General features: G+C 39.1%; 1 protein-coding gene across 3 annotated transcripts in view; it reads right to left on the bottom strand.

Moving 5' to 3' along the window:
• Positions 1-17599, bottom strand: part of FOCAD (focadhesin) — a 298144-nt gene that overhangs the window by 259717 nt on the left and 20828 nt on the right. For all 3 annotated transcript variants that reach the window (XM_027964571.2, XM_042243479.1, XM_060409523.1), the window contains exons 2-4: positions 12296-12380; positions 9471-9545; positions 7079-7233 (exon numbers count right to left, since the gene is read on the bottom strand). In XM_027964571.2, the coding sequence (XP_027820372.2) occupies positions 7079-7233; positions 9471-9545; positions 12296-12352 (287 nt within the window). In that variant the 5' untranslated portion in view covers positions 12353-12380. The remainder of the gene's footprint in view (positions 1-7078; positions 7234-9470; positions 9546-12295; positions 12381-17599) is intronic.

Here is a 17599-nt window from a genome sequence, read left to right as displayed (position 1 = left end):
TCTTTTATGACCCCATGGACTGTAGCTGGCCAGGCTCCTCTGTCCATGGGATTTCCCAGGCATGTATCTTGGAGTGGGTTGCCATTTCCTCCTCCAGGGAATCTTCTTGACCCAGGGACTGAACCATTTCTTACACGATAACAAAGCAATTAAGTTTCCCAAGGAACAGGGTCATCAACAAAAGAGAAGAGCCTGAGAGACAAGAATGTTTTCATTAAATTGCCCTAAGTCTTAACTCCAATTAGATCTCAAAACATTTTTAACCACACTAGACCTTCATCAGTCCATGATCCAAGACTCACTGGATCCAGCAGCTTTAGCCAGGCATTTTAAACATCTCATTTGAGATTTACTAAAAAGTACCTTTAAGGAGTCTCAGAAAATAGACTTTCATCTCTCACACCTTAATGCACTTTATTTTCCCCCAAAATACATAAATTACAGGTTCCTCTCCTATTTGAATGCACAAAAGAGAACACAAATCAAGTGCTAGTTTATCTAGAGCATTAACATCCTACCAAACATATTTTTTGAAAGAAGGGGTAGGGGGTCGGGGAAGCAGTTGAACTGAAATTACAGGCTGTCATGACATCTCAATATCGAAAACTAAATACCTGATTCCATAGGAGAGTATGGTTTTTATTCACCATCCTGTTACTAAGCAACTGTAACAATGGCTGCATGAAGCTTTCTAGAATTTAGCACAGTTAAGGGATCTAAGGAAAGAAAAACAGGGAAACTCCTTGCTGATGGGAATCTTTATATTAGGATGAACTCAATGTAAAAACAAAAACTAACAAAACCAAAAACAACCTAAACTTAAAACAAGCAGTTCCTTAAAGGACAAGAAAAGTACATGCTACCATATATCATTCACTTTATTTTAATTTTATCTAACTTCAAAATTCACATTTAACTGCTGATAATAATTTCCTTACTGTGTTTCCTTTGTAGTCCCCTTCTTTCCTTCACCCTCCCTAGGAAATAATTTTTTTTTCAATTTCCTTGCTGATTAAAAGAACATTTTGGACCTCTTATGTCCATTTCTTTGTTTACAGAAGCTATAAAAACTAGTTTACAATTGTTTCATGTTGCCTCCGCTTTGAACCCCAGAGTGCTCTTGGACATCAGACTATTCCTTTGAAGGCAACAGTCTCTCAAACAGAGCCAGACACTTTCCCAGCCACTCCCTGAATTTTAGACAACCAGAGCTTTACAAATGTCAAGTCTCTTTTCAAAGTTAGACTATACAATGTAGCAGGCTCCAGACCAATGCTTCTCAAATTGTGGGTTGGATCTAGAGGGGGAGGGGGTGGGAGGGAGAGGGGTGGAAGAGAGGGAAGCTTTTCATACATGTTGCAGAGGAATTTTACAGACTAGACCTGCAAAGGGGCTTCCCTGGTGGCTCAGATGGCAAAGAATCTGCCCACAGTGCACAAGACCCAGGTTGGATCCCTGGGTCAGGAAGATATCCTAGAGAAGGGAATGGCTACCCACTCCAATACTCCAGCCTGGACAATTCCATGGACAAAAAGAAAAAAAGAGCCAAGGAGTAGGTTAAAACAGAGAGGAAGAACCACACTGACTTGTCCCTCCAACTTCCCTTACAGCTATCAACATTTAATGCTGAGAAAGCTCCAGAAGCTACATTGTCTTCTGCTGCTGCTAAGTCGTTTCAGTCGTGTCCGAGTCTGTGCGACCCCAGAGACGGCAGCCCACCAGGCTCCCCCGTCCCTGGGATTCTCCAGGCAAGAACACTGGAGTGGGTTGCCATTTCCTTCTCCAATGCATGAAAGTGAAAAGTGAAAGTGAAGTCGCTCAGTCGTGTCCGACTCTTAGCCACTCCATGGACTGCAGCCTACCAGGCTCCTGTGTGCATGGGATTTTCCAGGCAAGAGGACTGGAGTGGGGTGCCATTGCCTTCTCCGACATTGTCTAAATGTCTATTCCATAGAAGGATGCTTCTTCTCCCTCCTTCCTTCCCTTCCTCTGTCTCTCTCTCCCCCCGCCCACTGCCCTCTCTTCTCCTCCCTCTCTCCCTTCTCTCTCTCTCCCTCTGAAGAATGCTAGGCAGACAAAATGAAAAAATAACAGCTTCACACTCATTCTTCTACATCAAAGCTGAGCAATCTCTGTGTGGTTCTGTGCCCAAGATACCTCCACGTTGCAATAAATCTCTATTTCAAAAAGAGACAGCCAGAGACAAGCAGAAATTTAAACACTGGAAACAGAAGATCCAAAATGTCTCAGCCAAGAACCACAGGGAAATGACAAAGTCATTTCTGCTTTTAGATCCCAAAGATAAAAACAGTTTTCTGTCTCAGAAGATTCCCTGAGGAGCATTTGGAAGAGCCGGCTGTGTGGGTTCCCTGTTTGTAATTAAATTTAACCTAATTTCTTAAATTTAATTCTCATTTTGGTTTTTTCTAAGCTGTAAACAATGCAGAGTATAGTCTTTGTAATCACTGCAAACCACAAAGCTGTGCTACTTGAAATAAAACAAAGAAAGAAAATTCTTCACAAATAATCATTATGTCTACTGGCAAGAATAAAGAAAACCTAGCAGTTTTATAACACATTTCATGATCAAATTGATGCTAAAGTTAAATTGGTCAGCTTCAGAATCTATTCTGCCTACATCTCCTGTGGCTACCAATGTAGACAACATGAATACTCTAAGAAACTGTAAAAAAAGCTTTTAAAACAGCTAAAAACTTATTTGCTGTCTTTTTCTTTGCGTGCATGCACACGCACATGCACACACGCGTGCACCCTTGAACAAGTGTTTTTTTCTGTTGTCGTTGTTCAGTCTCTCAGTCATGTCTGACTCATTGGGAGCCCCATGGACTGCAGCACGCCAGGCTTCCTCGTCCTTCACCGTCTCCTGGAGCTTGCTCAAGCTCATGTCCATTGAGTTGGTGATGCCATCCAACCATCTAGTCCTCTGTCATCCCCTTTTCCTCTTGCCCTCAGTCTTTCCCAGCATCAGAGTCTTTTCCAATGAGTCAGCTGTTCACATCAGGTAGCCAAAGGATTGGAGCATCAAAGCTTCAGCATCAGTCCTTCCAATGAATATTCAGGGTTGATTTCCTTTAGGATTGAATGGTTTGATCTCCTTGCTGTTGAAGGACTCTCAAGAGTCTTCTCCAGCACCACAGTTTGAAAGCAACAATTCTTTGGCACTTATCCTTCTTTATGGTCCAACTCTCATATCTAAATATTTTTTAGAAGGATCCTATTGTATAATCACAAAAATATCAGTTTTGAGGGGAATTGACTTTACTTTGACTTTTAAAAGGTTAAGTTATAATGTGTCTCTCTTTATGTAATTTATTGGTTGTCCTTAAACAAGCCACCGAGATTTTGGCTCAGTCATTTTTTCAAATGTGGATAGTAGTATTAGTTCCTCCCTAAATAGCTTTCACCTTAAATTTACAACATTAGAACCTCCTTGCACTGTGTAGTTGTATTGTTTAGATCCAAAAGTAAGACTATCAGCATCTTAAAGGGGCCAGGGGAACGCCTCTAAGAGATAATCAGAGCAAGTTAGATTACACCTTTAATTCAAGAATGTCTTATTAGAAAATGATAAGATGTTTCCAATGTCTCATCAGAAAATGGCACAGGCCATCCTTTGCACATCAGTCTAAGTCCATCATCGATGCTGTAAACTGGAAGGCAGAAGTTTTGCTGACAGTGGATCAGCATGCCATCTGTATACATTAAAATTTGTCAGTAATATTAGACTTTTTAATTAAAAAATAGACTTTTGAATTAGCAACACGTTCACATAGTTAAATAGGCTTCCCTGGTGGCTCAGAGGTTAAAGCGTCTGCCTGCAATGTGGGAGACCCGGGTTCGATCCCTGGGTCGGGAAGATCCCCTGGAGAAGGAAATGGCAGCCCACTTCAGCACTCTTGCCTGGAGAATCCCATGGACGGAGGAGCCTGGCAGGCTACAGTCCATGGGGTTGCAAAGAGTCAGACACGACTGAGCAGATTCACTCACAGAGTTAAAAATTCAAAAAGGCATATGAGGCAAATATTCTTTCTTTCCTCTGTACCTCAGTTTCTCTCCTCAGAGGTAAAAGTCTTACCAGGTCTTATTTATTCTTTTAAAGATGTTATATGCACATGTCACTGAAAATTTATAGGTACATGTGTTTTCTTTAAAAAATAAAAAAGTAGCCTACTAGACATAGTATTCTTTTTCATTTTTTAGTGAAAAAAATCTTTTCCATCATTCCTTATTTTTCCAGCTGTATAATATTCCACTGTATCAATATGCCATAATTTACCAGTTTCTTATTATTTTCAATCACAGGCAGTGCTTCAGTGAGTAATTTTAAACATAAGGTTACCATTAGTTTTCAAGAGTCTTTGGAAATATGGCCAAGATATAGAAGAAAGCTTTGAATTTTGTTGTACTCAAATATAGGAACTTTAACAATTGAAGGATCCTGAAAAAAAGATTTAAGTTTCTTAGAGTATTCATATTGTCTAAATTGGTAGCCACAGGAGATATAGACAGAGTAATTCTGAGACTAACCAATTTCAATTTTGCATCACTTTGATCAAATCTTTATTCAGAATGATCTGGTTATCTACCAACTGTCAAAGAGTGTGCTAGAGACAAAAATACAGGTTAAAAATATTGTGAAACATATCGTGAAAGAGCAAGTAGCCCAGCTGAAAAGGGGGAAGTATCTAGGTAGAAGAGCTGATATCTGAGCTGAGCTTTGAAATATGAAGAAGAGATTTCAGAAAAAGAAGGGGAAGGAACATTACATGCAGAAATGCAGTGTGCACAGGTGTCAGAACAGGGATCAGGTGTGTACGGCTAACAGGAGTGCTCATGGCAGAAAACACAGGCTGAACAGAAAGTGGGAACTAGTTTGGGAAGGGCATGTATACCATACTAAAGGGCTTGGACTGATAAATGTAGACAAAAAAGACTATATGCAGACTATACAGAAAAATCAAGCTTCCACAAAGTTCCAAAAAGATGATCTAAGGGAACAAAATAAGATTTGTGAAGAAAGGTTAAAAGGCCAGAGGTTGATGACTATCAAACACATGAAAAGATGTTCAACATTGCTCATTATTTGTCTGCTCACTTGCTCAGTTGTGTCTGACTCTTCTGAGACCCCATGGACTGCAACCCACCAGGCTCCTCTGTCCATGGAATTTTCCAGGCAGGAATACTGGAGTGGGTTGCCAATTCCTATTCCAGGGGATCTTCCTGACCCAGGGATCAAACCCACATCTCTTTGACTCCTGCATTTTCAGGCAGGTTCTTTACCACTAGTGCCACCTGGGAAGGTATTCACTCATTATTAGAGAAATGCAAACAAAAACTATAATGAGGTATCATCTCACACCAGTACCAGTCAGAATGGTCATTATCACAAAGTCTACAAATTATCAATGCTAGAGGGGGTGTGGAAAAAAGAGAACCCTCTTGCACTGTTGGTGGGAATGCAAATTGCTACAGCCACTATGGAGAACAGTATGGAGATTCCTTTATAAACTCCAAACAAAGCTAGCACACAACCCAACAATCCCACTACTAGGCATATACCCTGAGGAGACCAGAACTGAAAAAGATATATGTACCCCACTGTTCACTGCAAAACTATTTACAATAGCTAAGACATGGAAGCAATCTAGATGTCCATCAACAGATGAATGGATAAGAAAGTTCTGGTTCATATACACAATGGAATATTACTCAGCTATATAAAGGAACACATTTGAGTCAGTTAATGAGGTGGATGAACCTAGAGCCCATTACACAGAGTGAAGTAAATCAGAAAGAGAAAGACAAATGTCATATGTTAACACATATATGTGGAATTTAGAAAAATAGTACTCACAAGCCTACTGGCAGGGCAGCCAAGGAGACACAGACATTTTGGACACAGAGGGGAAAGGAGAGGATTGGATTACATGAGCAAATAGCATTGAAACCTATACATCACCTTATGTAAAATAGACAGCCCGTAGGAATTTGCTGTATGATACAGGGAACCCAAACCCAGTGCTCTGGGATAATCTAGAGGGGTGGGATGGGGAGGGGTGAAAGGGGGGGTTCAAGAGGGAGGGGACATTTGTACACCTAATGCTGTTTTTATGTTGATGTATGGTAAAAACCATCACAATATTGTAAAGTAATTATCCTCTAATTTAAAAAAATAAAATATATATTTTAAAAGGCCAGAGGTTATTTAATTCAATAGACCTCAAGTCCAGGAAGGCACTAACCAAAGATTGATGGTGACAGCTATATTCCATCTCCACCGAAGGCAGAAAAAAAGATCAAGTATTCAGTTCTGGGTTTCCTTGGTGGCTGAATCAGCAAAGAATCTCCCTGCCAGCCAGAGACACAGGTTCAATCCCTAGGTCAGGAAGATCCCCTGGAGAAGGGAATGGCACCCCAGCCCAGTATTCTTGCCAGGGAAATCCCGGAGAAGAGGAACCCCCAGTCCACCAGGGGGTTGCAAAGAGTTGGACACAACAGCAACTAAACAGCAGCAGCAGTGAAGCAGCATCAGTGAATGAAATAAATACGGGCAAACCAAACAAATTCAAAAAACTAAACATTATTTACTTCAAATAATCAGGGGAAGGTATGTCTGAATCACAAAATGCTTTTAAAGAAATCGATGGCATTATTTTCTAATGTATGCACTGATGTTAAAGGCTGACCAAGGCTAATAGGGTATCAACTTTACCACTGTGGAATGAGTATTGCTTATGGGCAACCTCCTTTCTTAAAATAAGTCAGGAAATTACACTGCAAACTGTGAGTTATAAACTTGGCTATTCATTAAAAAGAGCAATAACACTTTCAATCAGAGTCCCAAAACTTAAGTAGAGCAAAATGACCACAAATGCCCAAATTTCCAGAGCTTAATTTAACATGTTTTCACCACATATGAAATATCAACTGTATGACATTTTTAGAGAAAGAACAATAACTAGTAAGTAGGATGAATGGTGAACCTTAATGGCAAATCAGTGAATTTCTGTCTAAAAATTTAAACTATTAACTGATCAAATATGAAGGAAAGGAGCACCTGGTTGATGGAATCAGGTTGAGAATCCCATTGAGAACATAGCTGAACTCCGCGTGATCCTGAGCGACAAGGGCCACCAGACCCTCGCAGCAAGCTGTTCGAACGACGACATTGTCGCTGCAACACTTCTCCCACAGCAAGTTCAAGGCCGGAGTCTGAAATCAAACCAGTGATTAAAACACACGTCTGATAACTATCAAATGCATACACAGCCCCAGCAGCTCATCAAAGCGTAATTCATTCCCCACAGGCTGGCTTTCCTCTACAAAAATGATGTTGTGTCATACCATGTGTAGGGTACACTGGAGCTGGTTTTCCAAGAGAGGCAGTGGGTGTATTCTGATATCCTAACTCTCTCTCCTCTGGTGTCTTTGCAGCAAACTGAGGCTGGCTGCAGAGGTTCTATCTGAGTCTAAGCAATGCAGCTACTAGGAGATCAAAACTATGGTTTGGTTCTAGCACTATGTTCTAACCAAGCCATTTAACCAGACACCACCATACCAGCATATCAGTTAGTCTAAGTTGGACTTCAAGTCATACCTATGCTTCAAGCCCTGAACATTTTCAGAAAGTGCTCCTCCTCTCCTCCCACCAACCTCTATTTAAATCATCAACTGGTCAAACATGGAGGAAAGAGCACCTGATTATGCCACCCCACTGACCCTTACGGCGCCCCTGCTCCAAGTGATTGAAGCTGAATGTGGACCCAGAGGAAGGAGACAGAAGCAGCTGAGGCTACAAGCAAGCTGCTGGTTCCAGGACTACCAAAAAATGCCTAGAAAAACTTTTTTGCCCAAGGAAGAGAGTTTGACTTCTCCCTTCACACTGTGAACCTGTCATCTTTGATAGGAAAGCATCAGAAAGACACAAAAGTAAATATTTCTTCATTTTGAAAGTTTCTAGTAAAGCAGAGGTTCTAGCTCTCATAACTTGCTCAGGAACTTACGACTCTCCTCAAAAAAAAAAATAATAACAATAAAAAGTTCACTACTAATGATGAACCTACATTTGAATGTATTCTGGGCTAAGTCCATTTAGATTTTACATGGGGTTAGGGTTATTTATTTTTGCCTTTTTTTTTTTTTAAAGAACACAATGAAGCTATTTTTGCTTCCTTTGGACATAATTTACTAGGGAAACATAAAATCTGGACAGAAAAAAAAATTACAATCCCTAGCTCCCATGGAATAACTAAACTAATGAAAATCAACATAAATTGTGCCCACTTTCCCATGGTAGCTGACTCTGAGAGCCTTTTCAATCGTAGGATCCCACTAACTAACTGTACAGAACAAGATAGTTAACAGTCACTGAAGGGAAGAAATATTTATATTCCATTTCTTTTATTCCAAAGGAAATTTTATTCACCTGTGTGGACCATACCAAAGTGTTCTAAACATCATCACTCCACTTCTAAGCCAGAATAACAAAATAAATGAATAAAAAACTGTTGCCTCAGGTAACATTGCACCTTCATGGAAGGAAGCACTCATTCATTAGCAGAAGAGGAAACATTTAGTTACAGAGATTTGACATTCAATAAATTCTGGCAGTTTAAGTAAAACCACCAGATCCTCTCAGAGTATATAATGTGATTATAGGCAGGATTAAGATCAGAGTTCTCAGAAAACCTAATTTATATGACTACATACAAACACCAGATAAATGCTCATTAGTGAAGTATGCCTCTACACTGACCTCAATGTGTCAGCAGAAGGGATACAGAAATGTAATTTGAAGTAGCTAATATAAAGGAATATGAGAGAAAGGAAATAAATTTATTTGTTATGAAAAAAAACTCTTATTTCCATCACCTATATTCTCCATAGAGTTTACCTTAGAGGCCCAACTTAAGCAGAGTTTCCAATCAGCATGTCAAGCTACATAGCACTGGTCAACCAAAACCCAAGTGGTAACTATGTCAGCATTGGCATTCACCAACCCTATGAATGATACAGAATTTTTTCCTCCAGTTCTACCTGTCAAAGCATGACTTTTCTAACTTAGAACTTGTGTGTGGGACTACCTAAAGCCTGAGAAATCTCCTACACCCCAGCAGAGCCATTGTGTTCACTCTGTCCGTTAAACAGATTCCTTCAGCAGTAACTCTATCTATCGGCCTTCTTCTAAAGGCTGCCTATGCTCATTGTACCCATGTTCTGTTTCATTAATAGTCATAAGAATACTCCCCTTCACCCCTTCCCTGTCTAGTTCCTGGAGTCTGTTGTAACACTTTTTAAAGTTTAAAAGAAAAACATGGCAAACAAAGAAACAAAAATAGATAAAATCATTTCTATAGTGACCTGAACTGTGAGGAAAACAAAAGAAGCGCAAAGGTGGTCCAGTTACCAGCAATATCTGAATAGAACTAAGCACAAAATTAAAGACAGACCTGGTTTGTGCACTGGTGGATCTTTTCTGAAAAGCTGTTTTCCTTTAGAACTGCAGCAATAAGATGACCCACAGCCTAAAACAAACAAGATTAATGAATACATTCCCTCAGAAGTTCTCTCTCAATAGTGAATTTGAAGGTAACTAACAGCAGTACTAGTGGATATGAGTATACCAGTCAATCAGTAATAACACTCCCATTCAGGGGGTATGTGCTCTGAAGAAGGCACTGTACTTGGCACTCCACAAATGGAATCTCTCATCTTCACAACAACCCTCAAGGTAAGCATTCTCATCCTATATTTTATCCCAGTAAGAAAACTATGGTTCACAGATGTTGAGAAAATTGCTGGATTTTCTGTTTAAATTGTTGTCACTTGGTATTACAAGATAATTTGAGATTGCTTAATCCGTTAATCCATGAGACAAATGAGAAACTCCACAGCTTTTAAAATCATCTTTGCAACTAAATGAAACACATCATGCTTCATCATGCCCTTAATGAAGATAGAGAAAACTCATCACCATCTTCATGGCTATGGCCCACACAGATTTGAACCAACAGGTCCTCCCCCAACTTCAAACATTCTCTCCCCTCTAGGATCTAGGATGTAATATCCCTGTTGGTTTCTCATATGTTTCAGCTCCTTAATAAGCTTTCAGTCTCATAAATCTCTAAAAATTTTCCATATCGTCTTTGGTAAAAAAAACCCAGAATTAAAACTAAGATTCTCATAGGAGTGCTGATTGATTCCATAAATATATAAATGCTGTTACTTCCTATCATCTCAACTCCATTCTCCTAGATCTTCAGCACCACCCAGCACTGCTGTCGTAGAACCACAGATTAGCAACGAGGAGGACAGCCATTCTAGGTATGGGCTGGGAAAAATTTTGCTATGGCAAGAACTAGTCAGTGTGCCCACGTGACCAATGTCTGATATGGATGTATAAACACCCATCAGCCTTGCAAAGCCTCCAGAAAAGCTCAAACAAAAGCACAGCATCTGCTCCTTCATTTCTTTTTGCATTTCACACACTAGAATTGAATTCAGACCTCAATGATCAATGGTCTTTACAAGTTACTTATTTACATGAAATTTAAGTTTAGATCAATGACCTCTTACTTCCTTGTTAAAGAGATAGTAACAAAAATTGAGGACCAGTGAACAGCTTCAGTTCCTGTTTACAATATAACCATATTTCATTGAATGTAAATGGCCATCAAATGCAAGATGCACCATTATTTCATGAACCACTAAGAAAGAAAAAAGGCTGCCAATTAATGTTATACAATGCCTCATAATTTTTGATTTTATGTTAATTTATTAATGTTATTATTTATTTAATTTTATGTTAATTTATGTTTATTTTCTAAGAGCTCTTTCAGACTCTTAGAAAATCATGGCCAAATGCACAAATGTGCAGGCAGTATCAACTGTATAATGACTGCTGCCATCAATTACTAAATGCAGATGTTAAACATGAAAAAAAATGTGTGAATCAATGAAACATGGTGCTAACACTGAGCAGTGGTTACAAAAGAACAATAAGAAGTATTCACAGAGGACAGGGAACAATTGCAAGCACCTAATAAAACCAATATGAAACACAATGGACAAAAAAAGCTACCATTCATATTTAGAAAAAGGACTAACAGAAAATAAGCTTAATGATAAATATCCCCCACTGCCCACCAAATTCAATTTCTCTAATTTACCTTCCAATCTATCCCTCTAACAAATGAGACAGTATAGCCTAAATTGATTTTCAAATACAAAATCCAAGTATAAATCAGCCTATGCTGCTACATAAGTTTTCCATAACAAAGAGTAGCTTAAATGGATACCGCCCACTAAACAATACATATACACTTTTAATTTAACAGCAACACATACAGGCATTTCTTTATCTATGCTAACGAAGGGACTCCACACACAGGAAAATAGAAACTGTGGACAGCGTCCTCCAAGCCTTCATCTTCTTCTTCATGGTAAGCACCTGTGTTGCACAGGATATGACTCCAACCCAGTCAGGTAGAAGGGAATCTTGCATAAGGAGTGTTCTACTCCTCATGGAAGGGTTCCCCACTACCCAGCTAAGTCAATTCCCACGGCAGGCATCTCCGAAGGTAACTGCTGAGAGTATCCAAGACGCTGCAGGTTGGTAAATCTTCAGGCAGGCTTCTGCTGGTCCCTTTGCTATACTCTCATGAGAAAAGACAGTAGCTATTATGGTACCTTGATTAACCAAAATGCTTCTCGTTAGCTCAAGGTTAACCAGAAAACCAGTTCTGTTTTACCCCTAATAACTGAAAAGCTCTTCTAAAACTAATTATCACAATCTTCTACCTGAGTTAGCATAGAGATCTAATTTTTCAATCCAGGATATTTTACTGATTTAATATCATTATTATAAAAATCTATTTATTCTTAATAGTTGTACTAAGAGTAGAATATACCTTTTAAAATAGGAATATCTGACATTCTGAAGATGTATAACCATTTACTTCTGTTCCCAATAATTAATTACAGACCAAAAAATATATATTCAGAGGTTAATCAAAGTTTTTTATCTCTGAGAAGAAAAGTATGACATAAATAAAATCACAGATTGGTCAGTTTCACTGTTTACTTTTCCTATGTCTAATATAAATTTTCAAATTAACTGATATAAAAGTTAGTTGTTAATATATACTCCTGTACATAGATGAATAAAAATATTTAATGTTAAAAATATAAATATCAATTAACAATCCACCAAAAATGTTACTGTGTTACCATGAAGCAAAAATAGATAAATAAATGAAGAAATAAGTAAAATTACCTGTGACTGGATAAGAGAATTTGGAAATTCAAACCTTTTCCTTATGTCATCCGACATTTTTACTTCTCTTACATATAGGCAGATTCTGTAACCAAAACAAAAGATATCTGTTACTCTGGAAAAGGAGTTCAAATAACTATTTGACGTCAAATAACATGAAAGTAATTCTGTACAAACTCAACAATGGCAATAAAGCACAGAGCCCTGGAGAACAATCCCTTGGCACACCCTTCACTGTTAACCACTTCAGCCCTCAAACGGCATGACTGATGGCATAGTAAACTAAAAACGCCCAACAGTCCTTAGTTTTCCCATGAGAGCAAATCCCAAAACAATGAATTCACACCACAGAAACAAACAAACAAACAAAAATCCAAAAGTTCATGTCTAAATAGCAGAATTTTATAAGTTCAACACACATTTGAAATAGAAATTCATCCTTCTGTGGATCAAAACTCCTGAGAAAGAAAGAACCAAACTTTCACAAAACTGTTTAAGCAGTGCCTCACTTTGGTACAAGCTTCCACGAAAGCATGAATCTACCCATTTGTGACAAGTGTGAAGGAAGCACGGGTGAGTTTTCTTCAGGAAGTACAGAAATGACCTAGAAATTCACATAGCCAAACAGATCCTGTGTCTTCTAAAAGAGGAACAGCAAGCAATCAGCACATCATGCCTCTCATGCCTATTGGGTTCTCAAGTACAACAATCACAACAAAATCATAGAGGACAGAGTAGCAAAGTGGAGGCTGAGAACTCGTAAGGGGGTTTCCCAAGGATCTCACTTGATCCAGTCACCACACAGCACTAAACCCACTGAATTACACCCCACTGTAAAAAGCAGGATGCTGTAGGCCACCTATTTATTACAGTATAACTTTAAAAAAATGCTTACATTAGTACCGTAATCTATGTTACCTTATAAAAATAACAGGCAACAAAACCAAGCTCTCCTGATCTTAAAAATGACGGCATTTTGTGTTGAACCTGCAGCTTTTTCTCACTACTGTCTTCCTTTTCTTCTAAACCCAAACTCCCTGAATAATTTATGCTACTTTTCTTCCTCAACATATGGGTCCAACTGAACTCCCTTGAACTGGCCATTTCACAGCACTGAAACAACATGTTCTGACTGCAAACCATGTCCCTTATCTAATCCACTCATTAGCTTTTAAACAGGTCAAAATTTCAACTTCCCAGTTGCATTAATCTCACCTTTCTTGAAATGTTCTTCTCTGTTGTTCCATAAGACATCATAACAGAATTTCCCAAAGTGTGTCTTGGGGAAAGCCAAGATAGAGACCTCTTCGAGAGGAAAAAAGAATTTTGTAGGGACATATATTGCCATTTTGAAAATTCAAAAAGTAAATAAAAAGCCAAATAAAACATGAAATATGTTAGAAGGTGATACAATGGGAAAAAATAAATCTGATCTCTTTTTCTATGAGTTTGTTTGTGAAGTAAAACTGACCTACAATGCTATGTTAGTTCCTGTTACACCCATAATGATTCGATATTTCTAAGCGTTTCAAAATGATCGCTACGGTACGTCTATTTACCATCACGAATACAAAGTTTTTACATAATTATTGACATATTCCCCACACTATACAATTCATACCTGTGACTGGTTTATTTTGCAGCTGGTACCAGAGACAGGAGAGAGGGGGGAGGCAGAAGTGAATGAAGGCAGTCAAAACATACAAACTTCTAGTTATAAGATAAATAGGTACCGGGGATGTAATGTACAATACAGTGCTGAATGTTACATACAAAAGTTGTTAAAGGAGTGAATCTTAAGAGTTCTCACCAAAAGGAAAAAATATTTCTTTTCTACTTCTTTCATGTGTATCAATATGAAATAGTGGATGTTCACTAAGCTTATTGTGGTAATCATTTGATGATGTATATGTCAAATCATTATGCATTAGAGTGCTAAATGTCAGCTGTATCTCAATAAAACAAGAAGAAAAAAAATTTTTTTAAGTAAAGCGAATAGAACAAAGGGGAGGAAATGAGAAATGAGGGGTGGATACGCTTTCTATTTAAACATGGTGGTCACATTAGAGGGTGCCATTTGGGAGTTAGCCACACAGATAATCTAGGGAAACAGTATCACAGGCACAGGAAACAGTGAATTTGAAAGCTCTAAACTAATGATCTGCTTAAGATACATCCCAGAAAGAGCAAAAGGATGAGTTAGGAACAGAGCAAAGGAGGAAGGAAGCGGCAAATGAGAGCCAATGAGAAGCTAGACCATAGAGGGCCTTGTAGGCCACTGGAAGGACTGATGTATTTATTCGGAGTGAAATGGTTAACCACTACAGGGGAAAAAAAAGTGGTACGATTTTAATAGAATCACTTGAGGTGAGATGTGGTCAGACTCTGGGTATCTTCAAAGGTAGAGTCAATGCGGTTACTAACGGACTGGATGAGAGTACAAGAGAAGGAAAGGGTCAACAATGACTCCAATGTTTCTGATCTGAGCAGCTTCATTCTTAATTTCAATCCCTTTGGGCATTTTACACATGAAACAAACCCATGACTATATTAATTACCGTGCATTCTTTACTAAAAGGAAAAGATAGAATTGCCATCAACTGAGATAGGGAAATGAGTTATTTGAGGGAAGACTAGGAATTCCATTTTGCACAAGTAAGGTTTAGATGCCTAATGGATATCCAAGTGGAGACGTCAGGGAGAAAGTTGGATACATGAATCTATAATTGAAGAGACAGATATTAGTTGGTGATGCAAATAATGGTGTGTACTGCTGAAGAATCTGAGAGGTTCTAAGGCAAGAAATTTGATAAACTTTGCTTAATCCAGAGTTTACCAAACTTATCTGGTCATGGCCCCCTTTTTTCTGAAACTAGCTGTTAACAGTCTATACAGCCAACCTTCCCTGGGATACACCTTGGGAAACACTGCTCTACTGGTTCCTCCTGTTCCTCTCTCCACTCTGCTTCTCGTCTGCCATCTTCCTTCCTGCAGGTGCTCCCAAGCCTCTTGTCTTGTTCTTCTTTCATGAAAACTCTCCCGGAGTCTTCATCTACTCCCTATCTCCAAACACTTCCCTACTATCTCTCACACCAGGCTCTAAAGCACCAGATTGGAGATGTTAAAAACAAAACACATATTTTCTCATAAAAATTGTTCCCATTTCAGTGCATCTTTTCCCAGTTCTCCTCTCACAATTTTCTTCACCAACATTCTCAAAGTCCAGTCAGTCACAAAGTCAGCTTCATTCCTACCAGCATCTCAGAGTTTATGCCTCCATTTCTCTACTCATCATCTTCAATGCTCATGTGAGACTTCCTTCAGTAACTGGTTCAACGTGGGGTTCTCTACCCCATATACACTGTCAGACTAACTGTTCTAAAATGCTATTCCCATCATATCAATTCCCTGTAAAGAATACATAGCAGGTTTTTAATAGCCTGGCAGATTAAATACAAATACTTATTTCCAGCTTTTAAGCTGTCTCCAAAAACAATCTCACACATTCAACTTTATTTTCACTGTTGTCTAATTCTGGTGGTTTAGTTGCTAAGTCGTGTCTGACTTAGCAAGCCCATGGATTGTAGCCTACCAGGCTCCTTGGTCCATGGGATTCTTCAGGCCAGAATACTGGAGTGGGTTGCCATTTCCTTCTCGAGAGGATCTTCCTGACCCAGGAATTGAACTCGGGTCTCCTGCATTGCAGGCAGATTCTTTACTGAGCTATGAGGGAAGTTGTCTAATTTTAAGCTGCCTAAAACAATTTCAGAATAGACCCATGTGCTCAAAAATTGGTTCATTCTTAAGGGGTTCCTGCCTACCCCACCACCCCTCATGTTGGAATCTCAGTTCCCCAACCAGTGATGGAACCCATGCCCTCTGCAGTGGAAGCAAAAAGTCTTAACCACTGGACTGTCAGGGAACAGGGAAGTCCCTAAGGGATTTTATTTATGCTGTTCTCTCCCACATAAAATGTCCTCCTCTATATGATCACTGCAGATGGTGACTGCAGCCATTAAATTAAAAGATGCTTACTCCTTGGAAGAAAAGTTATGACCAACCTAGACAGCATATTAAAAAGCAGAGACATTACTTTGCCAACAAAGGCCTGTCTAGTCAAAGCTATGGTTTTTCCAGTAGTCATGTATGGACGTGAGAGTTGAACTACAAAGAAAGCTGAGAGCCAAAGAATTGATGATTTTGAACTGTGGTGTTGGAGAAAGACTCTTGAGAGTTCCTTGGACAACAAAAAGATCCAATCAGTCAATCCTAAAGGAAATCAGTCCTGAATATTCACTGGAAGGACTGATGTTGAAGCTGAAACTGCAATACTTTGGCCACCTGATGCAAAGAGCTGACTCATTTGAAAAGACCCTGACACTGGGGAAGATTGAAGGCAGGAGGAGAAGGGGATGACAGAGGATGAGACGGTTGGATGGCATCACCGACTCAATGGACATGAGTTTGAGTAAACTCCAGGAGTTGATGATGGACAGGGAGGCCTGGCATGCTGCAGTCCACTGGGTCACAAAGAGTCAGACACAACTGAGCAACTGAACAGAAATGAACTGATATTTCCTACAGTTTTAGGTGAAATTCCTTTCATACCACATCTTCTGTGTTTAACCTTTCTCAAGGAGCCACATCTTAAGAGCATTCACCTTACATATTTCTTCAGTGCTACTGCATTTGGCCGGACCCATACTACCACGTGATTAGTTACATTAGGATTGTTCATACTTTTCTGTAAAGGCAAACAACTCAGATTTGCCACTGTAGCAGGAAAAGCAGCTACAGACAATACATAAATAAATGATCAGGGTTGTGTTCCAATAAAACTTTATTTACAAAAACAGGAGGTGGGTGGGCTGTAGTTACTGACTCTTGATTTACATACTATTTATTTAATTAATTTCTAAAATTTATTGATAAAAATTGCCAAATTGACGTTCAAATTTGCCCCTTTGCATCCAAGCACAGATAATACACACATAAGATAAACTGAACATGTCTTATTATCTAAAAATGGAAAAGTTCTATCATAGAAAATAATTTTAATGCCCCTAAACTCTGAAGGAAATTTCTCACATTAGGCTTTCTATTGGGGCTTCCCTCGTAGCTCAGTTGGTAAAGAATCTGCCTGCAATGCAGGAGACCCGGGTTCAATCCCTGGGTCAAGAAGATCCCCTGGAGAAGGAAATGGCAATCCATTCCAGTATTCTTGTCCAGAGAATCCCATGGACAGAGGAGCCTGGCAGGTGGCAGTCCATGGGGTCACAATATTTGGACATGGCTTAGCGACTA

The sequence above is a fragment of the Ovis aries genome, chromosome 2 (assembly GCF_016772045.2).
Source record: "Ovis aries strain OAR_USU_Benz2616 breed Rambouillet chromosome 2, ARS-UI_Ramb_v3.0, whole genome shotgun sequence".
In the NCBI taxonomy this organism is placed as follows: domain Eukaryota; kingdom Metazoa; phylum Chordata; class Mammalia; order Artiodactyla; family Bovidae; genus Ovis; species Ovis aries.
Note: the sequence above shows the minus strand (reverse complement) of the source record. Positions and strands in the feature narration are given on the sequence as shown.